General features: G+C 44.8%; 1 protein-coding gene across 2 annotated transcripts in view; it reads right to left on the bottom strand.

Annotated features, from left to right (window-relative positions):
* ctif (CBP80/20-dependent translation initiation factor) overlaps positions 1 to 25,441 on the bottom strand; it is a 64,193-nt gene that overhangs the window by 33,057 nt on the left and 5,695 nt on the right. The window contains exons 2-9 of one of the 2 annotated variants that reach the window (XM_056432244.1): positions 18,753 to 18,981; positions 18,170 to 18,241; positions 16,553 to 16,675; positions 15,428 to 15,501; positions 13,355 to 13,459; positions 13,144 to 13,222; positions 10,282 to 10,410; positions 55 to 131 (exon numbers count right to left, since the gene is read on the bottom strand). In XM_056432244.1, coding sequence (XP_056288219.1) covers positions 55 to 131; positions 10,282 to 10,410; positions 13,144 to 13,222; positions 13,355 to 13,459; positions 15,428 to 15,501; positions 16,553 to 16,675; positions 18,170 to 18,241; positions 18,753 to 18,929 — 836 coding nt within the window. In that variant the 5' untranslated portion in view covers positions 18,930 to 18,981. The remainder of the gene's footprint in view (positions 1 to 54; positions 132 to 10,281; positions 10,411 to 13,143; positions 13,223 to 13,354; positions 13,460 to 15,427; positions 15,502 to 16,552; positions 16,676 to 18,169; positions 18,242 to 18,752; positions 18,982 to 25,441) is intronic. The other variant, XM_056432245.1, reaches the window with a different exon arrangement.

Genomic DNA, 25,441 nt, shown 5'->3' on the forward strand with positions numbered 1-25,441 from the left:
AGGTAGGTAGGTGTGTGTGTGTGTGTGTGTGTGTGTGTGTCTGTGCGTCATTACCGTCGGTCATTCCTCCTGCGTCGGAAGAGCTTTTTGGTCTGTGCGATCTCCGCCTCATTAGAAAGGGGTGGGAAGACCTGTTGGAGACGAATCAAAAGACAGACGGTCACTTTGTGGAAAGTATCTGCAGAACGGGCATGCTTTTCAATTATAATGATATTATAATTATTTAAAATAATTATAATTATAAATTATATTATTATTATTATATTATAAATAAAAATAATATAATTTATAATTATAAATTATATTATATTATTATAATTATAAATAAAAATAATATAAATATAATTATATATATATATATATATATATAATTGTTCCTTCTATTTTCTTCAATTCCAACGTAAAAATAAAAATAAAAATGTTCACGTTTATAAAGTTGCATCTTATTTCATTGACACGTCAAATTTGAGAGGGGAGGAGAAAGAGCTGGTAATTAAGGATTAAAATGTCCAAATTATTGGTTTATTGGTATTTATTAATATATAAATGTATATAAAGAATTCAAGCAAAATGCTCATCATAGATTCTTAGGTGAAAAAAAAAATTATGTTTAAAGAAATTTGAATTTAACTATCAATCAATTATAAAAACAGCGATAGACTAATGGATTCATCTCAAACCTAACGGGCCTGTGTGTGTCTGACAGTGAGAGTAAGCGGTGTCATGTCATCTCTGCTGGAATAGTTATGTTTTAATACTGTTGGCAGGATGCAGCACTTCTCAAGACTTCAAGGTATCAATGGAATTTCTTTCTTTCTAGGTTCAAACATTTCTCAGACTTTAAAAGCTCCCGGTTCCGCCTCGGGCAACGCGCCGCTTCCCGTCCAACTGGATGTTGGCAAGCTCAGGTACAAACACGATATCTGATGATATTAAAACTTGAAGAGCGAGATCATAATGATCTATTCGGGGAACTAAATATATTATCTTTATTGCATTAAATACATCTCGTCTTCATGTTGCTGTGATCTATATTATCAGTGAATGTATTGTCAGCTGGGATCCAGCGCCCCTAATGAGGACAGCGGTATGGATGATGGAATGAATGTATTCTTTACTTAAAGTTCCCTTCCTGTCAAAAGGAAATAAAAACCATCCATTAAACATCCGCCATGTCGCCCTTAGCTCAGCATCGCTATGTGCAGCTGTTACCATGGCTACAGGTGTCGTGTAAATACATACATGTACAGTGTGCAACGGCAGCCGTTCCATAAATGTGTGTGTGTGTGTGTGTGTGTGTGGTCTAACTGCTGTGCACAGGAAGTACAACACATCATGTTACAAGCAGATACTGTATACATTAGTTTGTTTCAGTTAACGTTAATGACCATCAGAGATCAGTGTGTGTGTGTGTGTGTGTGTGTGCTGTAGCTCCACGTTTTCAATCCAACGCGGTGTCAAGAAGGTGACCACAGTCTGGACATGCAGACTTCGACACTGTCGATGTTATAATGAGGGTGCTTGATATTTGAAACGGCTGCTCTAACCTACTTCTCTCTTCCAGAGGCTGCGAAGGGATTGTTGGATTCTGATGGAATCCAGATGTGAGAGGCAGAACGTGTGTGTGTGTGTGTGTGTGTGTGTGTGTGTGTGCGTGCAGAGGGGGGCAGTCTCTACATGTGGCACAGCAATATCCAGAAAAAGCCAAACAAACACACACTTAAACTGTCTGTTAGCACAAAGCTTTTCTTTGAGCAGAGACTTCACATATAAACCCGAAAAGTATTATTATCTATGAAATCTCTTTTTCTCCCCAGACTCAGACGACTTGCCACTCGAGCCGCCCGACGGGGAGGAGGAGAGAGAGGAGAGAAACACACGAAGGAACGGCGGCATGTTTAGCTACTGGAGTTTTCCTCTAGGATATCATTAGCTGTAATTCTGCCCTCAAATGGTAACCAGATGACTGCGCGCACACACACACACACACACACACACACACACACACACACACACACACACACACACACACACACACACACACACACACACACACACACACACACACACACACACACACACACACACACACACACACACACACACACACAAATACACACTCACACACACACAGTCACACACACACACACCCATCCAGACACACAGTCACACACACAGACACACACACAGTCACACACACAGTCACACACAGACACACAGTCACACACACCCGTGCACACAGTCTCACACACACACACACACACACAGACCCGTGCACAGACACACACACACCCGTGCACACACACAGTCACACACACACACCCATCCAGACACACCCGTGCACACACACAGTCACATACACACACACAGACACACACCCATCCAGACACACCCGTGCACACACAGTCACACACCCATCCAGACACACCCGTGCACACACAGTCACACACCCATCCAGACACACCCGTGCACACACACAGTCACACACACACAGACACACACCCATCCAGACACACCCGTGCACACACACAGTCACACACACACACAGACACACACCCATCCAGACACACCCGTGCACACACACAGTCACACACACACACACACACCCGTGCACACACACAGACAGGGTGACCATCTGTACGCCACACATTTGAACCAAAACGGTTTAAACTTGAAACAGTTTCGGAATATTATTCAAGATTCCTGCTCTAAATAAGATGAATAACTCTTTTGAATAGCCCCCCCCCCCCCCCCCCAAAGCACATGAAGCAGGTCGCGGCCAGCAGCTTTGCCTTTGACCCACAGCTGTGTGCACAGTGGGTGAGGAGGAAGCGAGAGCTGCAGTCGTCTCTGCGGCTGAAAGGGAGCGCCGTGTGTGTGAAGACGCTCTCTGCAGGTAGCAGGCAGAGCCGATCAAAAGGGAGGCGGGGCCGGCCAGGTGACCCCTCACCTCACGGCAGGCAGCGAGCCCTGTGGACGTGACGGGGAGGGCGAGGGGGGGCGTAAAGTGGGAAAGAGACTGGAGATCAGATAAAAACGGACAGAAAAAGCAATTTTGTCTGCTGAAATATGTATAATTATAGGAGTAGAGACTATAAAGATTACATTGCATTCACTAAATCCTAATTAAATTATCAAAAGAACGTTAAAAGTTGTGTTTTGGGTGAGAGAGTTTCAGTTCATGTTGATGAAGAGAGGGATCCAGGAAAATACCTCTTCACGTAATCACCTATCTTTAATGGAGTAAAAACATTTTAATATGTTGCTGCAGCTACAGAGAATATCAACTGTGTTCAGATGAGAGGAATAGATCTACGAGCTTCTATCAGACATGCTTTCATAAAGCGAGACACGTTGCCACAGCCAGTCGATTCATCCTCCGTCTGGGAAATCACACGAGAAACACTGGAATTACCCAATTAGCGATGAAAAGAAACAGAATAGTCCCCAACGAAAGACAGCATCAGTGTGTTTGAATACATCCGATTGGCCGTCGCCGAGCAGGATGCTGGAAACGTCCGTGAGAAAAGACCGGAGCGGAGATGAATGAGTCGATGAGGAGAGGACGTCGGATGTGTTTTGATTGAAAAAAGACGGTTTGGACAAGTGATTCATGGAGAGTTAGAAACAACAACATGGAAATGACGGGCGCTGTCGACACAACGGAAGCACGCGCAGGCCGAGGGATTCAGGACCGGCGACGACTTCAGATCCGTGACATCCGAATGGGTTTCATGTTTTCTTTGAGGTCATCATTTCCGTCTCACAGGCGGGGCTGAAAAGCAAAGCGTCGCTTCTCACATAAGCCAATCAAAAAGTTTAGTTTAACCCTCCTGTTACCTTTCGGGTCAATTTGACCCCATTCAATGTTTAACGTCGGTGTTCTTTGGGGTCAATTTGACCCCAGGCTGTTTTTCACTGTGTCAAACATATAAGAAATATCAACTTTTTTATTTATTTAAAGGGCTATTTAGGTCGTCAACAAACAAACATAAAGTACCTCACACTTAAACTTGGAAAACAATATTAATTCTAATAATTTTCTGGAGGTTTTAATTGCTGGGGTCAAATTGACCTCAAGGGTAAAATATGTCAGTAAATATAAAGGTAACAGGAGGTTCAACATTGAATGGGGTCAAATTGACCCTAAAGGCAACAGGAGGGTTAAAGAGTTGTTTTAGACGTGGAAAAGAAGAAAGTGACAAAACAACTCGTCAACTCGATTAAATATAACGACGTGGCGTAGCGCGGTCGCCCGTCTCGATATGTATTCACGCCTCTATTTTAAAAACAGGGGGACGATTTACTGAGAAGCCCGAGCATGAAGAGCGACGCTCACGTCACTCAGAGAGCCGACGAACCGAGTGGCTCGCTGTCAAGTTTACACTTTACAGCGCTGGTCGGGGGCGTTGCACATGTGCATTGTTTCACGTGTGCGTTGTTTTACGCGTCATTGTTTAACGCGTGCGCTGTTTTACGCGCGCATTGTTTTACGTGCATTGTTTTACGTGCATTGTTTTACGCGTGCGTTGTTTTACGTGCATTGTTTTACGCGTGCGCTGTTTTACGCGTGCGCTGTTTTACGCGTGCGTTGTTTTACGCGTGCGTTGTTTTACGTGCAGTTTTACGCGTGCGTTGTTTTACGTGCATTGTTTTACGCGTGCGCTGTTTTACGCGTGCACTGTTTTACGCGTGCGCTGTTTTATGCGTGCAGTTTTATGCGTGCGTTGTTTTACGCGTGCGCTGTTTTACGCGTGCGTTGTTTTACGCGTGCGCTGTTTTACGCGTGCGCTGTTTTATGCGTGCGTTGTTTTACGTGCACGTCTGCCTTATATATAAATAAATAAATATGAAAATGCGAAGGTAAATATAAACTTGTTTATTTATTTAAGGGCTATTTCGGCAGTCAACAAACAAACATAAAGTGACACTTAAACTTGGGAAACAATATTAATTCTAATAATGTTCTCTCGGTTTTAATTGCTGCTGTCAAATTAGTGAATTTGAAGCCAACAGGAGGGTTAAGCCAGAAATGAAGTTCAAATTTAGGATTTAGAATAGTTTCCCTGTGGCAAAAGATGTGCTCCGTGTCTCACGGTGCCGACGTTGGGCCTTTCATGTAACTTGCTCTGCAGCTGATGCCTGCCAACCACGCCGGGAACAAAAAAATAAAAAAATTGAAAGCTGCCACAGTCCGATATGGTGGGCGATCGGTGATGAGAGGGAAAGATGCGAGGTCCTGACACCCGCGTCTCATTTAATAAGTGATGTGAGGCCGGGGCCACGGCGGACAGACGGGCACATCAAAGGCCCCGGGGGCCGGCTCCGGGAGGAGGTGGAGCCGCTGTGGGATCAAAGTGTCAGAAAGAGAGGAAGATAACCTGGAGCACCCGACAGAAATATAATCACGCGACCGCCAAAAGCAGGTTTCACATGCTTTAAAAGAACTTCAATCATATGTGCCGTCTGTGTCACATGACATTACCAACACGTCACCTTCTCTGCAGAATCCAAACGGATCCTTTGGGAGCGTACAGACCGACGACTTAACGACTCCTCTGCTCGCGAGGACGTTTTTGGGCTGCTCTGTACAGTGAAACCAGCCGATTTCACTCCTGTATTATCACCATAAATTGACACGGCGGACAGCACTCAGCCCATCATAAACACGTGCTAGGCAGAGAAAATGAATTTCATCACGGCAGAGGCTGGAGGTTACCTCCTTTCTAGGGATTTGGCAGTTATACGCCGAGTCTATAAATCAGTTCAGGAGGGAGAAAAAGAAAATGGAGCATGAAAGCAATTTATCCTTGATTTTGGTATTCCCCCATCATCAACTGTTCTTCAGCGCGTTTCTTTAGCGTGCCCTTGGAATAGAATACATTTGGTTCATCTTGTCCGTGTGTGCATATTTACTGTCTTTCCGATGTGATGCATGGAACGGATCAGGTCCCTGGTGCACCACGCAGGGTTCTTACACATTGTGACCGATGGATTTACAGGACTTCAAACCAAATGTCCACGACCAAACTGAAATCTCAGTAAAAACATGAAACATTTTGAAAATTGTGCGTATTGAGAGCGTACGCCGGCTTATATTTTGAACGTCTTTCTTTAACCCTCCTGTTACCTTTAGGGTCAATTTGACCCCATTCAATGTTTAACCCTCCTGTTACCTTCACATTTACTAACGTATTTTACCCTCGGGGTCAATTTGACCCCAGCAATTAAAACCTCCAGAAAATTATTAGAATTAATATTGTTTCCCAAGTTTAAGTGTGAGGTACTTTATGTGTGTTTGTTGACTACCTAAACAGCCCTTTAAATATATAAAAAAGTTGATATTTCTTATATGTTTGACACAGTGAAAAACAGCCTGGGGTCAAATTGACCCCAAAGAACACCGACGTTAAACATTGAATGGGGTCAAATTGACCCTAAAGGTAACAGGAAGGTTAAACAACATATTAATTATTTCAAACTCGGCGTAAATGAACACGTGATTATAACACGTTTCCAGGACTTTTCCAAAACTTTGATGATTTGAGTTTTTTCCATGACTTTTCCAGGCCTGGAAATGACCATTTTAAAATTCCATGACTTTTCCAGGTTTTCCATGACCGTACGAACCCTACCACCATCGAACACCTCTGTGGAATTCATAACCGACGGTCCGAGGGATCCGGCTGTCGTGCGTGTGCTCGAGTCTCCGGCGGTCGAGGCGAGAGCGGCGCACAGCGGCGATGAAGCCGGCGTGTGTGCGGTGAACGGAGCGGAGGAGCCGAGCAGCAGTCGGACCAGGAACAATAGCAGGAAGAGACCACGGGGTCACCACGACCCCCTGGATCTCGTTCTGCGGCCTCCCAACATTTGAGGGATGGAGGGGAGGAGTGATCGCCGCCACGAAGGGAGGAGAAGGGCGGAGCGCGACGATGGCGGTTCAGAAGAGGATGGCAAAAAGGAAGAAGCGGAGGGAGACGAGGTAAAAAGAAAAGGTCGGACAGGGACTCTACGTGTGTGCGAGTGGAATGCAGGTCTCAGCTGACGGACCGCCCCAGAAAGACCCCCCCCCCCCGCCCCCGGCGGCCCTTCTCCAGCGGAGGCCTGCTCCGCGGCACGTACACCTCCAGAGGGAGGGGCCGTCCGGTCTGCGATGTCTCGGCCCCAGACGGAGGCTTTGTTCCCGGATCAGAGCCCGGATGTCTCCCAGATGACCGGCCGGTGTTTCTCCCCCTCCGCTCGGTCGGACCGTCACCTTCCGTCGCTCCCGCGGCGCCCGCCGTTCTTAAAGGATTTTAGAAGTTCAAGTCCGACGAGAGTGGAAGAAAGAAAGAAAAAAAAACTTCGACGTGAATCACTTTGAAATAAAATACGACAAAATCATAAACGTGTAGTCATCGGTATTCCGTGGCACATTTTTAGAAAACTCGTTCTTTTATTGCCGTATTTTAAAAAGAGGAAAAGTCTTCTCGCTTTTGTGGAAAGAAAAGCAAATAAGCATATTTCCCAAAATGTGAAACTTGTCCTCTAAACGTGCTGTTGATGACGGCGCTCGGTAGCAGGCCGAGGCCGTCCCTCGCGGACACGGCTTGGACTCTGGTCACACCGAGCTGACGTGATCTCTGCAGCCAATGAATCCCCTCGTGGGAGAGAACATCAGGTCACAGTCGTAAACAGAAGAACCGTCTCTATTTCAGATGAGTCCTATGAGCAAATACAAACTGTTTAATCAAAATGGGTTGAGAAAGATGTGTGTGCATCACCTGCAACACATATCCAAACACAACGCTGTTGATCGGCGCACATACACACACACACAGACACACACACCCACACACACACAAGACCAGCACGAGACCAAACAGAGACCAGCACGAGACCCAACAGAGACCAGCACGAGACCCAACAGAGACCAGCATGATACCCAACAGAGACCAGCACGATACCCAACAGAGACCAGTCCGATACCCAACAGAGACCAGCACGACACCCAACAGAGACCAGCACGAGACCCAACAGAGACCAACACGAGACCCAACAGAGACCAGCACGAGACCCAACAGAGACCAACACGAGACCCAACAGAGACCAGCACGAGACCCAACAGAGACCAGCACGAGACCCAACAGAGACCAGCACGATACCCAACAGAGACCAACCCGATACCCAACAGAGACCAGCATGAGACCCAACAGAGACCAGCACGAGACCCAACAGAGACCAGCACGAGACCCAACAGAGACCAGCACGAGACCCAACAGAGACCAGCACGATACCCAACAGAGACCAGCACGAGACCCAACAGAGACCAGCATGATACCCAACAGAGACCAGCACGAGACCCAACAGAGACCAGCACGATACCCAACAGAGACCAGCCCGATACCCAACAGAGACCAGCACGATACCCAACAGAGACCAGCACGAGACCCAACAGAGATCAGCCCGATACCCAACAGAGACCAGCACGAGACCCAACAGAGACCAGCCCGATACCCAACAGAGACCAGCACGAGACCCAACAGAGACCAGCCCGATACCCAACAGAGACCAGCACGACACCCAACAGAGACCAACACGAGACCCAACAGAGACCAGCCCGATACCCAACAGAGACCAGCCCGATACCCAACAGAGACCAACACGAGACCCAACAGAGACCAGCACGAGACCCAACAGAGACCAACACGAGACCCAAGAGAGACCAGCCCGATACCCAACAGAGACCAACACGAGACCCAAGAGAGACCAGCACGATACCCAACAGAGACCAGCACGACACCCAACAGAGACCAGCACGAGACCCAACAGAGACCAGCACGATACCCAACAGAGACCAGCCCGATACCCAACAGAGACCAACACGAGACCCAACAGAGACCAGCACGAGACCCAACAGAGACCAACACGAGACCCAACAGAGACCAGCCCGATACCCAACAGAGACCAGCCCGATACCCAACAGAGACCAACACGAGACCCAACAGAGACCAGCACGAGACCCAACAGAGACCAGCCCGAGACCCAACAGAGACCAGCACGAGACCCAACAGAGACCAGCACGAGACCCAACAGAGACCAGCACGAGACCCAACAGAGACCAGCACGAGACCCAACAGAGACCAGCACGAGACCCAACAGAGACCAGCCCGAGACCCAACAGAGACCAACACGAGACCCAACAGAGACCAGCACGAGACCCAACAGAGACCAGCACGAGACCCAACAGAGACCAGCATGAGACCCAACCGAGACCAGCCCGAGACCCAACAGAGACCAGCCCGATACCCAACAGAGACCAACACGAGACCCAACAGAGACCAGCACGAGACCCAACCGAGACCAGCCCGAGACCCAACAGAGACCAGCACGAGACCCAACAGAGACCAGCCCGAGACCCAACAGAGACCAGCACGAGACCCAACAGAGACCAGTCCGATACCCAACAGAGACCAGCACGAGACCCAACAGAGACCAACACGAGACCCAACAGAGACCAGCCCGATACCCAACAGAGACCAGCCCGAGACCCAACAGAGACCAGCACGAGACCCAACAGAGACCAGCCCGATACCCAACAGAGACCAGCACGAGACCCAACCGAGACCAGCACGAGACCCAACAGAGACCAACACGAGACCCAACAGAGACCAGCCCGAGACCCAACAGAGACCAGCACGAGACCCAACAGAGACCAACACGAGACCCAACAGAGACCAGCACGAGACCCAACAGAGACCAGCCCGATACCCAACAGAGACCAGCACGAGACCCAACAGAGACCAGCACGAGACCCAACAGAGACCAGCACGAGACCCAACAGAGACCAGCACGAGACCCAACAGAGACCAGCACGAGACCCAACAGAGACCAGCACGAGACCCAACAGAGACCAACACGAGACCCAACAGAGACCAGCACGAGACCCAACAGAGACCAGCACGAGACCCAACAGAGACCAACACGAGACCCAACAGAGACCAGCCCGAGACCCAACAGAGACCAGCACGATACCCAACCGAGACCAGCCCGAGACCGCGTCAGAACCAGCTACTGGAAGTGAGACGAAGTGGCGACCCCTCCCCGGCTCGGCGTCTCCCACCGACCCCTCTTTTGTCTGAAACGGAATAAACGGAAACGCCGGCCTTGGCTTCACGAGGCGGCTTCGTGAGGAAGCCATCTCGGTAGCGCGGCCGGGCCCATAATCGCGGCTGAAGAAATAGGAGAGGTGAAGCGTAGTTTGGCTGCAGAAGCCGAGAGGGGAAGGAAAGAGAAAGGCACCGGCTCAAACGCTGTCAAAGAGGGGAGACGTGTCGGCTCAGAGAGCAGCGGAGGAAGAGAAGAGGTTGACGTTGGCCCGAGAGGGAGTTCTGTCACCCGGCTGAAACACCTTGAAGCCGAGCAAGGAAACTGGACCGGGAAACAAAAAGGGGGGGGGGGGGGTTCTTCTTGTTCAGCGTATACATGAGCAAGTATGCGTAGCTTAAGATATACGCATTCGACACCATTGACCATGACATCCTGTTACAGAGACTGGAGCAGTCGATTGGCATTTCAGGCACGGCACTAATTTGGTTTAAATCCTATTTATCAGATCGATCTCAGTTTGTATTTGTAAACGATGACACCTAGATAACCACCAACGTTAATCACGGAGTTCCACAAGGTTCTGTGCTTGGACCAATTTTATTTACCTTATACATGCTTCCTTTGGGCAATATTATCAGGAAACACTCCATAAACTTTCATTGTTATGCAGATGACACTCAACTATATTTATCGATAAAACAGGAGAGCAACCAACTCTGTAAAATTCAAGCATGTCTTAAAGACATAAAAACATGGATTACCTGCAACTTCTTGATGTTAAACTCAGACAAAACCAAGTAATTTTAATCGGCCCTGAGCACCTCAGAGATCAATTATCTGGTGATGTGGGTTCTGTAGATGGCATTGCCTGGCATCCAACACCACTGTAAAGAATCTTGGCGTTATCTTTGATCGGGACTTGTCCTTTAACTCCCGTAAAGCAAATCTCAAGGACTGCATTCTTTCATCTCGTAATATTTCAAAAATCAGGCACATCTTGTCTCAAAAGATGCAGAAAAATTGGTTCAGACTGGATTACTGCAACTCCTTATTAGCAGGCTGCTCTAATAAATCTCTTAGGTCCCTCAGTTGATCCAGAATGCTGCAGCTCGTGTTCTCACTAAAACTAAGAAAAGAGATCACATCACTCCTGCACTAGCTGCTCTGCACTGGCTCCCAGTAAAATCAAGAATCACTTTTAAAATTCTTCTCTTAACCTACAAAGCCTTGATTGGTGATGCTCCATCATATCTTAAGGAGCTTGTCGTACCATATTGCCCCACTAGAGAGCTCACTAAATGCGGGACTACTTGTAGTTCCTAGAGTCTTAAAAAGTAGAATGGGAGCCAGAGCCTTTAGTTATCAAGCTCCTCTTTTATGGAACCAGCTTCCAATTTCAGTCCGGGAGGCAGACACAGTCACCTCGTTTAAGAGTAGACTTAAGACCTTCCTCTTTGACAGAGCTTATAGTTAGGGCTGAATCAGGTTTGCCCTGGTCCAGCCCCTTGATATGCTGCTATAGGCTTATAGCTGCCGGGGACGTTTAGGATGCACTGAGTACCTATCTCCTCTTTTTCTCTCCTTAAGGATGAATTTTCATCTCTCAATCACACGTTACTAACTCTGCTTTCTCCCGGAAGTCCTTTTGACTTTACGTCTCATGGGGTCATCGGACCCTATGAGACGCATAGATCCTATCTGCCTGATGGATCGTCTGGGTCGTGGAATTCCTGCTCATGACTACGCCACTGTCCTGTTGAGACTCCGCCCACTCCTCCTCCCCACCGCCATCTGCCTGATGGATCGTGGAGGTCTCCATCGTGGAATATGCCTACTATGAACTATTCATACACTCTGTCATATTCATTGAATGTATTTTAACTCTAAATCTGTCCTTCTGTACACATTACATCTATTGCATCTGTCCATCCTAGGAGAGGATCCTCCTCTGTTGCTCTCCTCCACGTTTCTTCCTTTTTCCCCCTGAAGGGTTATTTGGGAGTTTTTCCTGGTCCGATGTGAGGTTTTGGGGCAGGGATGTCTATGTGTACAGATTGTAAAGCACTCCGAGACAAATTTGTAATTTGTGAAATTGGGCTATACAAATAAACTGAATTGAATTGAATTGAATAGACGTGAAAACAACAACATGAACATATTCTTTAAATTGAGTTTAAAAGAAGGATTAAACTGACAGAGGAAGAAACAACTCTTAATCTGGCTTGAGGTATACATGTTGTACATGCATCTCACCAACAGGGGGCGGTATAACATCCTGAAGCAGTTTTCATGTCGGTTACAGTTCACTTCAGGATGTGACCAGCAGATGTCCCCAAATGTTTAAAGAGTCAACCAGACTCATTTATAACATAAATATAAATGCAGACTGATTACCTTCGCATTGAAAAGGCGGAAGGTTATGTTTTGATCGCCGTGTATTTATTTATGTGTATGCATGTTACTCGCATAACTCAAAAAGTATTAAACCGAATCGCATGAAATTTGGTGGGATGATTGGTTATTATCCGGGGACCATTTGATTAGATTTTGGGATCGATCGGGTCAAAAGTCAAGGTCATGGAAAGGTCAACATCTTATTTTTACCAATTTCTATCCAATTGGCATGCAACTAATGCCAAAATGTTCATAGTTCAATGCCCAATCTTGTGATATGTGAAGGTATGCGCTCTACCGAGTGCCCGTTCTAGTTTTACATGTATTGATTGTTATTCAACCGGAAAAAAACTTACAACTATTTCCCTCTTTTTTTGCCATATTCTGGTCATTCCACTGTGGACAGCACGACTGCTAGAGTCAATACACGTTGTATGTTTTCCTTTCTGCCAACAGGGGGCGCTCTCTACCAATCAATAGATAGTGAGGTTAATACCTTGGCGAGAGGCTTTCTGCCTGTGGTTAAAAAACGTGTCACATCAGTGCAGAATAACTACTTTACAAAACCAGAGGGTTGATTTTACAAATATTCACAATGAGAAAACTACAGAGGCATTTTTTTTTTTTTTTAAAGGAAGAGAAAACCAGTCGGTCACTCACAGAACGCAGATGGGGTAGAAACCTCTCGATGTCGTTCATGTCGATGCCGTCATCTTCCTCAAACTTGTTTTTGTTCATCCTGAAAGAGAGGAAGCGACCGTCGGGGATGATGGGTATGTGGGCTTCATTAGAGAGAGAAGACAATCATGATGGCAGAACTGAGATAACACGGGATGATCGATTCTGAGAGAGCAGCGGACCGGGAGCGTACCCTTCTCTGTCGATGGGAGGCAGGTGCTTTGGGATTCCTCGGAGGGGTTTTCTGTGGAAATGGCTGAAGTCCAGCTTCTCTGGCTGAATGTCCCAACCAGCTCCTCTACAACCAAGAGGCAAAGAGAGGTACGGTTGGGTTTTTTGTCACTTAATTTTTTAAAATTTGTTTAGTGATATAAACATGAAACAAGTACAAAAATGTCAGACATAAACATAAATATACACACATATACATACCCCTACACCCATACACACACACACACACACACATATATACACACGCATACATACACACATATATACACATACAAACACACATACCCCTCCCCCACCTCCAAAAAAATAAATGAAAAACAACAATAAAAAAATAATAATAAAAGACAACAACAACAACAAAAAACAAGCCCGGCACCCCCTTAATTATCTTTTACTTGTAAGTGTGTATACACCACCCTGCATCTGTATTGCAATCCCCTCAAAACCCAAATCTTACCCCTGAGTATTTGACCCCTCCTCTAATTTGTAATAAAAGCCATCAGAGAGTTGAGGTTGAGCAGCCGGTGCACAGGCTTCTGAACACAGGCAAAAAAAATGAATGATCTTAAAGTCCTTCAAAAGACATTTTAGAGCCAAATAATTTTTCTATAACAGTAAATAATCATGACTGAATAATCTTTCTTGGTTTTTATTCATAATAGTTTAACACAGGCTGGTTTGATAACATTTGATTGACAGTGGCTGAGCAACACCAGCAAACCTGAGGCTGTAGGATCACATTTATATTCTAGTGAATCCCTTTTGGTGCATGGCAGTACTGGTTTGGATTGTTTTCGTGAGCGGTGCCCTCACAATAACACAGAAATATGATATGTGCATTAACAAAAAACTGTTTTGGCTCGACATTAAAAAAGGCTCTATGAATCTCCACGGATCGGCAGTGGACGCGTGTCACCACTAGGGGGTGCTATGTGACCAGACGCTCACTTCATTCACTACATTAATGCTGTATCCAAAAAGGGAATAATATGAGGAGCACAAGAGTTTTTTCAGTTCACTGCATGTGAGAAACATTCAGAAAACTTCAATGGATGGAAATATGATATATACCTTTATTATATATATATATATATATATTTAAATATACATATATATATAAATATACATCTGTGTATCTATCTTATATATATATATATACATCTGTGCTTCTATTTATTATAGTATTTTGACAATTGCTATTGTTATTATATTAATTTGTTATTGCTAAACACAATTACATCTGCTTTTCTGAGGTCTTTGTTAAAATATTTTACACTTAAACTAGATTGGCGGAAATATCTCCAAACTAAAGCGCTCAGTAAGTTTCTAGTCAACATTCATACTCTGCAGCACCTGTCGGTGTGCACGGAGGGGGAGGAGCTTACATCAGCCGTTACCATGGCAACCTGTCCTCCTTCCAGTGAATTTGATATTTGTCTCATTCGTTTCTTTTTTTCTTCTCCCGTAGGTTACAGGTCTCGCTCGTTTGAAAGAATCATCGCAGCTACACAGACGCTAAGAAGCGTTTTCTCACAGAACCTCACTTGTACAAGTCAAAGCAAGATTTCAAGCTTTGAGCCGTAATGTTTTGTTAACAAAGCAAAACTGAAATACATTTCATCATCCGCACAACTCCACAGCCCTGTTGCTCAGTGGCTTTGTGTGGGATGTAAAAAAGAGCCGAGTAAGCTTATTACAATATGATGTCCCTCATTGCATTTCATGTGAATATATATATTATTGTATACACCCACAGACAAATAATGCCAGAAGTGGTCTGGGCCTTGAAAACAAAAGCTGGGAAATATTGCCTTGGAGTATCCAGGAGAAAACTTAAAGATTTAGGAAACAGCAGAAATCAAATACAAACGTAGAGTTCAGCAAAGTCGTGTTCAGAGGAGTCAAAGACGGAGAGAAGCCGGGAACAAAGTTCAGGCGCAAACGAGGCAAAGCCAAATCTGTGTGTCTAAATCAGTCATGTGACCCTCAAGAAGCTGCGTCTGTAATTCTGTAAAAGAAGCACTAAGGCACGTACCCGCAAGAGTCCATGGTGTTGGCGGCCCATATGTCCGTCCCCAGGATGTCGAGGGAGCCCTCTCTGTTCCCGTTCTGGAAGAAACACGAGGAAAACATGTTCAGCTTAACTCCGTAACACTTCAGACCAAACGGTCACATACGTATTAGTAGTTAACTAAAACTAACAGGTGCACCACTGGAACCGTTTCTTGAAAAGTCCTTTTTTTAAATTTAAAAATAGGCTCTCTTGAGTCTTGTGTTTTTTCTGTCTTTCATGACTGCACATCAAGAAAGTTAGTTTTAGTTGTAATAGTTTTAGATCCCAGTTTGGGTCAACCTTAACCCTCCTGTTGCCTTTATATTTACTAACGTATTTTACCCTCGGGGTCAATTTGACACCAGCAATTAAAACCTCCAGAAAATTATTAGAATTAATATTGTTTCCCAAGTTTAAGTGTGAGGTACTTTATGTTTGTTTGTTGACTACCTAAATAGCCCTTTAAATATATTAAAAAGTTGATATTTCTTATCTGTTTGACAGTGAAAAACAGCCTGGGGTCAAATTGACCCCAAAGAACACCAACGTTAAACATTGAATGTGGTCAAATTGACCCTAAAGGTCACAGGAGGGTTAAACCACATTGGATCCTCCAAAGCTTGCTTTGACTTGTACGAGTGAGGTCTGTGAGAAAACTCTTCTGTGTAGCTCTGATGATTTTTTCAAACGAGCTAGACCTGTAACTGGATCCACCCGAATAAATGCCTCTGGACCCTGAATTGTGGTGAAATCTTTAGATGACTGAGGAAGAGTCACATGACCGTAACCAAAGTGTTGGTCCCTCAACGTCTCCCCAAGAACGTTCATTTCTCGAAGAGGGGATTTTTAAAAATGAATACTGAGGGAATGTAGTGGCAGTAAAAGACTAAATAAACAAGTCACTTTCTTAATATTCTTAGACCGTTGCACTGTTTGTTTTGTACTGCACTGTTTTTGTATTGTATTGTGTTGTAATGTTTATTTTGTGTAAGTACACTGAGAGTCACTTTACTAAGTCAAATTCCTTGTTTGTGCAAACTTAATCGGCCAATAAAACCTGATTCTGAAACAACAGACAAACAAACAAACAAGCGGGTGTTTGTGTACCACGGCGGGGCCTGTGAACTGGTTGTTTCTGCCTCTGCTGCCAGAGCGTGATCCAGACCCTGGTCTCGAGCCTGAACTGGGCCCGGAGCCGGTGCTGCCGTTGCTGCTGCGCTCCCATTCGTCCTGTGGAGTCGAGAGGAGACGTGAGGACGGGACCGTGTCCTCCGTTGCATTCACAACCCGATGGATTTCCTGTCTGTTGATTCCCGAGGGGGGAACACTGGAAGCAAGAGGGACATTTCTACTCCTAATCTGCTTTTAAACTAAAAACTATAGTTTCAATTCCATGTTTTGGACACTATACTTTAAGAAGCTGAATGTAAAAAGAAAACATCCTCATTTTGCGGCACTAAAAATGGATTAATAGGATTTTTTTTGTATCGATATAAATACTGACATTTAAATTCTAGTCTCTCTCTTTCCCTCCTCGTTTCTTGGCTTTGAACCTCTTCCCCACGCCACTTCACTCACGTCATGGTGAATCATACCTGTAGCGGCCATTTGTCGTACGAAATCAAACAAAACTATAAATCAAACCGCCACTGATGCACCGTGGGTTTTGGTGTTGACACATTCAAAAGAAAGAACTGTCCATTTCCGCCTGTTAGTATTCTGAGAATTTATTTCTTAAACCAACAAAAAAGAACAAACAAAATGTTGACGCTTCCTCTCTGTGCTGTGGTCAAAAACACCGGCCACCCAGGTGCATGCTGGTCCTGTGCCTACCCACCTCTACATACAACCACAGGTGCCCAGTGTTACCCAATCAGTGAACCGAAAACTAAATATATTAAACTAAACTACAACTATCATAAGAAACAACTAACATATAAAAATATAACCTAAATAAGCAATAAATAATCAATATTACTTTACAATAAAACCTAAATACAAATGTCAAATTAAATAGCTCCGACAATACCAATAAAACTAAATAATACTGTAAATCGCCTCAGACTTTACAGCAGACCAGAGACAGACAGAAACTGACTGATAATTCATTTAGGTTTATTTAAATACTGGCCTCACAGAAGAGCATACTTCAGGGTTCTTACACATGTTGACCGATGGATTTCCAGGACTTTAAACCAAATGTAAATGACCAAACTGAAATCTCGGTATAAACATATTCCTATGACATCACGTTGCTAATTTGCGATAGTTTTATTGACCCCATGAAGGTTTTAGTCATGTTTTATGCGCTGTAAGATTTCAGAAGGTGAAGGCAGGCATGAGGAGACAGAAGCAGGTATGCGAGACGCAGCAGCAGAGATGCAGAGACGCGCGGAAAGTGGACGAGTAAAGAAGGTGAAAGTCATTCGAGCAGAAAAGAACAAATACAACAATAGGAAGAAACAGGATAGAAGCGGGTTTTCTGCCCCGCGAGGGCTCCAACTTCCAAGTTCCATCTACAAATAAACCACAAAACATGAGTTTGCTGCAGCTTTAAATTCAAACTCATTTCATCCCCAATCGTCATTTGAGTTATTCTTCAGGCTATTGTCCGATGACACCGATCTACGATGAAGACCGTACAGACTGTATTTGATTCAAGATTGTTTTTGAGAAGGTCGCCTCCGAAGCCGGGAGACGAGTAGAACCCCGATCCCCACTTACCGGCTTGGTCGAGCCCCTCCCCCAGGAGGACGTCCAGCTGCCGTCTTTCTTGTTGTTACAGTCGTCCGTCCACTGGGGGAAAGAAAAGAGCGGAGAAGGTGCTATCGTTTGTGAACGGGGGCTTTGTTTACACGTCAACAAGGTACACGAAGCACCCCGAGGCCCCACTAAAAACAGGGTTCTTACACATTCTGATCAATGCATTTCCAGGACTTTTCCATGACTTATAACCAAATTTCCAGGCCAAACTGAAATCTCGGTATAAACATGAAAACTAGAACATTTTGCGTATTGAGAGCGTACGCCGGCTTATATTTTGAGCGTCTTTCTTTAAAAAATATATTAACTATTTCAAACTCGGCGTAAATGAACATGTGATTATAACACATTTCCAGGACTTTTCCAAAACTTTTATGATTTAAGTTTTTTCCATGACTTTTCCAGGCCTGGAAATGACCATTTAAAATTCCATGACTTTTCCAGGTTTTCCGTGACTGTACGATCCCTGTAAAAATGATCCCTGCTGCCAACAGATACGGGACTTATGGGAGCGTGTCACCCGTTCGTGTAATAGCGCTCTGACCTCTGGCGCCTTGCCGCCGTTGTCCACGTCCAGGTCTCCGTCGGCCTTGTCTCCCAGAAGCCCCTGCACCTGGTACTCCAGCACATAGCTGTCGATGAAGCGCTCCAGCTCCTCGATCTCCTGCGAACGCGTGCTGCCGGCCTCAGACGACGCAGACGCCACCGACGAGTTCTCCATGGCAACCGGAGCCGTGACGGGGGGAAGGGGAGGAGGGGAGGAGGAAAGTGACCTGTGCAGGCAGGAAGAGAAAGATACACGGAGATGTTTGAGCACTCGTCTCCTGTGAGTGGACGGCTGGCCTGTGTTTACAATAAAATCAAAACAACTAGAACGGGCACTCGGTAGAGCGCATACCTTCGCATATCACATGATTGGGCATTGAATTATGAATATTTTGGCATTAGTTGCATGCCAATTGGATAAAAATTGACCGCTATGGTAAAAATAAGGTTTTGACCTTTTCATGACCTTGGCCTTGACCTTTGACCCGATCGATCCCAAAATCTAATCAAATGGTCCCCGGATAATAACCAATCATCCTGCCAAATGTCATGCAATTCGGTTTAATACTTTTTGACTTATGCGAATAACACGCATACAAATACATGGCGATCAAAACATAACCTTCCGCATTTTCAATGCGAAGGTAACAATAACATGTTGTCAACAACCCGTTCAGTACAGTGTCAGTACAGCTGAAACAATTAGAGTAATCAATTTCTGATTGACAAACAATGATCTGCAACCATTTTGATAATAGATTTATGGATTTAATCTTAGAAAAAATACTAAATATTATTCATTTAAAGCTTCTGAAATGTGATATTTTACTTTTATTTCTCCAGTGAAGTCTATGGTTGGTAAAAGTCGATGGGTTTAGGATTGCTTGCTCAATAATCCTTTATTTTTATTTTTTATCCTTTATTGAACCAGGTGATTCCCAGAGAATAGAAATCTCTTTTTCGAGGGTGACCAGGCCAGAAACACAAAGTTACAAACAAAAAACACAGAACAAGACAAGTTAAAAGATACTAAGCCTTAAGAGATAGTGACATAACAGAGTTCATTTAAGAAACATTTACATTTTTGGGAACCTGCCTTCATTTCATTCAACATGAGAATTGTTAGTTGCAGCCTCACGTACCAACTATAGCAAAGTGGCATTTCTCTTAACTTACTACCCCTCAACTTCCCGACACGCACAGAAAGCACATGACGTCACTGCGGACCCCAAACGACCAACAGCGTGCACCGCTTTGATCCAGAGGCCAACAGCAGGAGAGAGATGAGCAGCACAGAGAGCTTCACTCCGTCAACAAATACATGAGTCAACAACCTCAGATTGACCCCTCTCTCTCTCTCTACCTCTCTCTCTCTCTCTACCTACAGTGCATCCGGAAAGTATTCACAGCGCTTCACTTTTTCCACATTTTGTTATGTTACAGCCTTATTCCAAAATGGATTAAATTCATTATTTTCCTCAACATTCTACACACAACAACCCATAATGACAAAGTGAAAACTGTTTTTTGCAAATCTGTTAAAAATAAAGAACGAAAACATAACATGTACATAAGTATTCACAGCCTTTGCCATGACACTCAACATGTAGCTCAGGTCCTGTTTCCACTGATCATCCTTGAGATGTTTGATTGGAGTCCACCTGTGCTAAATTTAGTTGATTGGACATGATTGAGAACACACCTGTCTATATAAGGTATCACAGTTGACAGTGCATATCAGAGCATAAACCAAGCCATGAAGTTCAAGGAATTATCTATAGACCTCCGAGACAGAATTGTATCGAGGCACAGATTTGGCGAAGGGTACAGAAAGATTTCTGCAGCATTGAAAGTCCCAATGAGTGGCACAGTGGCCTCCATCATCCGGACATGGAAGAAGTTTGGAACCACCAGGACTCTTCCTAGAGCCGCCCAGCCAGACTGAGCTATCGGGGGAAATGTGCAAACATTTCCAAAAAACAGTTTTCACTTTGTCATTATGGGTTGTTGCGTGTAGAATGTTGAGGAAAATAATGAATTTAATCCATTTTGGAATAAGGCTGTAACATAACAAAATGTGGAAAAAATCAAGCGCTGTGAATACTTTCCAGATGCACTGTACCTCTCTACCTCTCTCTCACTCTACCTCTCTCTCTACACCTCTCTCTCTCCCGTCTGTGTTTTGTGTGTGATCACCTGACCTAAGGGACAAAAGGGAAGCAGCTTCGTAACTGGCTCCTAAGCTCCTTTCCATCGGGGCTTGATCACCAGCCATGCAAAGAGGATTTATTGCCCTGCAGCACTCAGAAAGGCCTCTGAGCCCTGGGGACAAGTCAATTCAATTCAATTCAGTTCAGTTTATTTGTATAGCCCAATTTCACAAATTACAAATTTGTCTCAGAGTGCTTTACAATCTGTACACATAGAAAATCCCTGACCCAAAACCTCACATCGGACCAGGAAAAACTCCCAAATAACCCTTCAGGGGGAAAAAAAGGGAAGAAACCTGGAGGAGAGCAACAGAGGAGGATCCCTCTCCAGGATGGACAGATGCAATAGATGTCATGTGTACAGAAGGACAGATTTAGAGTTAAAATACATTCAATGAATATGACAGAGTGTATGAATAGTTCATAGTAGGCATATTCCACGATGGAGACCTCCACGATCCATCAGGCAGATGGCGGTGGGGAGGAGGAGTGGGCGGAGTCTCAACAGTGGGCGGAGTCTCAACAGGACAGTGGCGTAGTCAGGAGCAGGAATTGCACGACCCAGACCTCGATGATCCATCAGGCAGATAGGATCTATGCCGTCTCATAGGGTCCGATGACCCCATGAGACGTGAAGTCAAAAGGACTCCGGGGAGAAAGCAGAGTTAGTAACGTGTGATTGAGAGATGAAAATTCATCCTTAAGGAGAGAAAAAAGAGGAGAGAGGTGCTCAGTGCATCCTAAAACGTCCCCCGGCAGCTATAAGCCTATAGCAGCATATCAAGGGGCTGGACCAGGTGAACCTGATTCAGCCCTAACTATAAGCTCTGTCAAAGAGGAAGGTCTTAAGTTTCAAGATTCAAGATTCAAGATTCAAGATGTTTTATTTGTCACATACACACACAGGGTGTGCAGTGAAATGAAAGTGGCAATGCTCAGCAGGAATGTGCAAGGGCAACAAGTACACACTATTTACAAATAAAAAACAACACAATATTTACAGTAAGTGTGTGTGTGTGTGTGTGTGTGTGTGTGTGCCTAAGAGGGGCAGTTGTGTGGGTCTATGTGGGGGTCCTGGTGAGGTCGGAGTTCACAATCCTGATGGCCTGAGGAAAGAAACTCCGTCTCAGTCTCTCTGTTCTTGCAGCGTGACTACGGTGGCGCCTGCCTGACCGCAGCAGCTGAAACAGTCTGTTGTTGGGGTGGTGAGGATCCTTCATGATCCTGCCGGCTCTGGTTCTGCACCTCCTGGTGTACAAGTCCTGCAGGGTGGGAGTGTAGTTCCAATAGTGCGTTCAGCCCACTACTCTCTGCTTCCTGTCCTGAGCCGAGCAGTTGCCAAACCAGGCTGTGATGCTTCCTGTCAGGACGCTCTCTACAGCTCCAGAGTAGAAGGACTGAAGGATCCTCTGGGAAACTTTAAATTTCCTCAGCTGCCTGAGGTGGTAGAGGCGCTGCCTTGCCTTTCTCACCAGAGTGTCTGTGTTTGTTGACCATGTCAGATCCTCGGTGATGTGGACTCCCAGGTATTTATACCCGCTCACCCTCTCCACAGTAGTCCCGTTAATCCCCAGTGGTGAGTACGTCCTCTGTTGTTGTACCTTCCTAAAGTCCACAATCAGCTCCTTAGTTTTGGTGACATTCATGATGAGGCTGTTGTCCTGGCACCAGAGTGACAGATCAGCAACTTCCTCCAGGTAGGCCTTCTCGTCGTTGTCTACTCTTAAACGAGGTGACTGTGTCTGCCTCCCGGACTGAAATTGGAAGCTGGTTCCATAAAAGAGGAGCTTGATAACTAAAGGCTCTGGCTCCCATTCTACTTTTTAAGACTCTAGGAACTACAAGTAGTCCCGCATTTAGTGAGCGTAGCTCTCTAGTGGGGCAATATGGTACGACAAGCTCCTTAAGATATGATGGAGCATCACCAATCAAGGCTTTGTAGGTTAAGAGAAGAATTTTAAAAGTGATTCTTGATTTTACTGGGAGCCAGTGCAGAGCAGCTAGTGCAGGAGTGATGTGATCTCTTTTCTTAGTTTTAGTGAGAACACGAGCTGCAGCATTCTGGATCAACTGGAGGGACCTAAGAGACTTATTAGAGCAGCCCCACACAGTTTAAACTCGCTGCGTTGTTAGTGTTGTGCCATCTAATACCACGGCAATGAGAAGTGCTATTAAAAAGGCTTTCATTTACTTTTATACTTCATCAAGTCCGATCTCACTAGCTGCTGAACTTCAAAGTATCTCATCACCGACACAACAAATAAATAGATTTCACCAACTATTTCTACAAAATGGCAACAAACACAACGGATTTTTTGAGTACCATAAACACAACTAAGTTAGTGATAGCAGGAGGAAAATGCTCCAATGGAAGATCAGGCCTCAGGGTCCACGGCAGGACGGCAGCCTGTGGAGCAAGACACTGGAACCTGAACCAGCGTCTTGTTCATGGACTGCGGGTAGAGAAGTGCTTTCTTGTACATTTCTATTGCTTAAATCTCTGCATACTATGAGGGTCAACATGTCCTAATCTGATTGACTGTAGTATAATCCAGACATGTCCATAGTCTAATCCATTCATATTACTGGGGCTTTGATTAGCTTGGTGCTTTGCAGCCAGCGGGAAACAACCAGCACATGTGATGTGAATGCACTTTTGTACATGTATGGACAAACAAATACACATTTGTGGGCATTTATGTTTATACTAACTTCATCTTAGTGTGAAAAAGTAGTTTCCCTTCAAAAAAAGTACTTATTCCCAGCCTTTTTTTAAACTTAAAACTGCGAGATACCAGATCTAAATAGTGATTCAATGTTGCAGCGATAGCTTTGATGTTGGTCGTGGTTGCAGCTCAGTCACATGACCTACGCTTGTCCTTGACATGTATAGAATGACTGCCTGAGGGGAAGCTGCTGCCAGTGGCTTTATTGACCCGTCCCCTCACACGACGCTCATCTAGTTGAGTCTTTTTGTCTCGGCATCTATAATTTCTTTCATTTTAGCGTCTGCAGCAGGAGCATCGAACCACGAGGGCCGTGCGCAGCGCACACAACCCAAATGACATCGTCGTTGATATCGAAAGTAAACACTGGTTGTGCGTCTTTATTATCGTCCGGACTCAAAGTCCTTTCTATCCTGCTCCACGTCCAAATCGGCTTGAAGTGGTGGTGACAGTGGGCTTTAACTTATGACATCAGGGATCTTCAGCGGGAGGAGAACCGGTTTGCATCCCGACGTCGGGACATTACCAAGTTCAATACGATCGCGTGAGAGTCCACAACCGGAAACCACAAAGCTCATCAGTCATTGGGACTAAAGCAAGGATTTCATGGGCCGGACATAGAAAAGGAGACCGTCTAAAGCAAACACGAGAAAAAGGAAGATAAATAAGGAGCCTCTGACCTCTGACCTTTGACCTGACAGAGACACTGAAGTTCCGGAGTTCAAATAGCATCACAAGGCATCTCCCATTTACCAAACAAGTCTTAACGGTGAAGCAATGATACCGTACGGTCTCTCACATTTCAAGATGAGGGGAAACATGATTTAAAAAGTTTGCTTTTGAACTCAGCAGTAACTATTTGTGAGCATTTCCTTCCACACTCAAACAATAAGAGAGAATATACTACTTTATTTTCATTATCAATTGAGCTTTTGATTCAATTCAATTCAGTTCATTTGTAAAGCCCAATTTCACAAATTACTAATTTGTCTCAGAGTGCTTTACAATCTGTACACATAGACATCCCTGACCTTTGACCTCACATCGGATCAGGAAAAACTCCCATTATGCGAACCAATTTTACACACCAAGCCTACATGTTAGTGGTCTTGGGGTACAGCAGGTAGTGATAAAACAATACAGGAAACATTGGTGAATTCCCATTATCAGGATAATCATGAATACCGTGCATCTGTGATTGAATATACAAAATAAATGGTTAATAGAAAGTTAGTGATTCCAGTATATTTTAATGTTTATCAAGATATTGCAATTATTTTGGAAATTATATTTGTGACCCATCCCCGAAGCCCTTCAAGAAGCATAATTTCAGTCAGCATCAAATCGGGCATTAAAATTGAAAATAACAACAAAACTGGTGATGTGGAGATGGAGAATCAGTGAGGTGACCAGACCTCTGCTGGAGGTCAGCAGCTAAAGGTCGAGAGCTCGCAGAAAAACACTTACATCTCCAAGTAAAGTGTCAAGTTGCACTGTGGGTAATTTAAGCACCAGATTTTGAAGGAATTGGAGGTTATGCTGCATCAATTATGATTCTTTCTTTCAACAATGTCTTTCTTTTACCAGTCGTAAGTCTGACAAATGGTAGTGAGTGTAGTGACACATCGGTTAAGTACTCTTTTATATAATTGCGTGGCCCTTTAAATGTCAGAGAATAGAAGGAAAAAAGCCCATTACAGTTTACGCCTGCCCAATTACCTGTTCAGCTCAACCATTAGTCAAAAACGCAA

The sequence above is a fragment of the Pseudoliparis swirei genome, chromosome 15 (genome assembly GCF_029220125.1).
Source record: "Pseudoliparis swirei isolate HS2019 ecotype Mariana Trench chromosome 15, NWPU_hadal_v1, whole genome shotgun sequence".
In the NCBI taxonomy this organism is placed as follows: domain Eukaryota; kingdom Metazoa; phylum Chordata; class Actinopteri; order Perciformes; family Liparidae; genus Pseudoliparis; species Pseudoliparis swirei.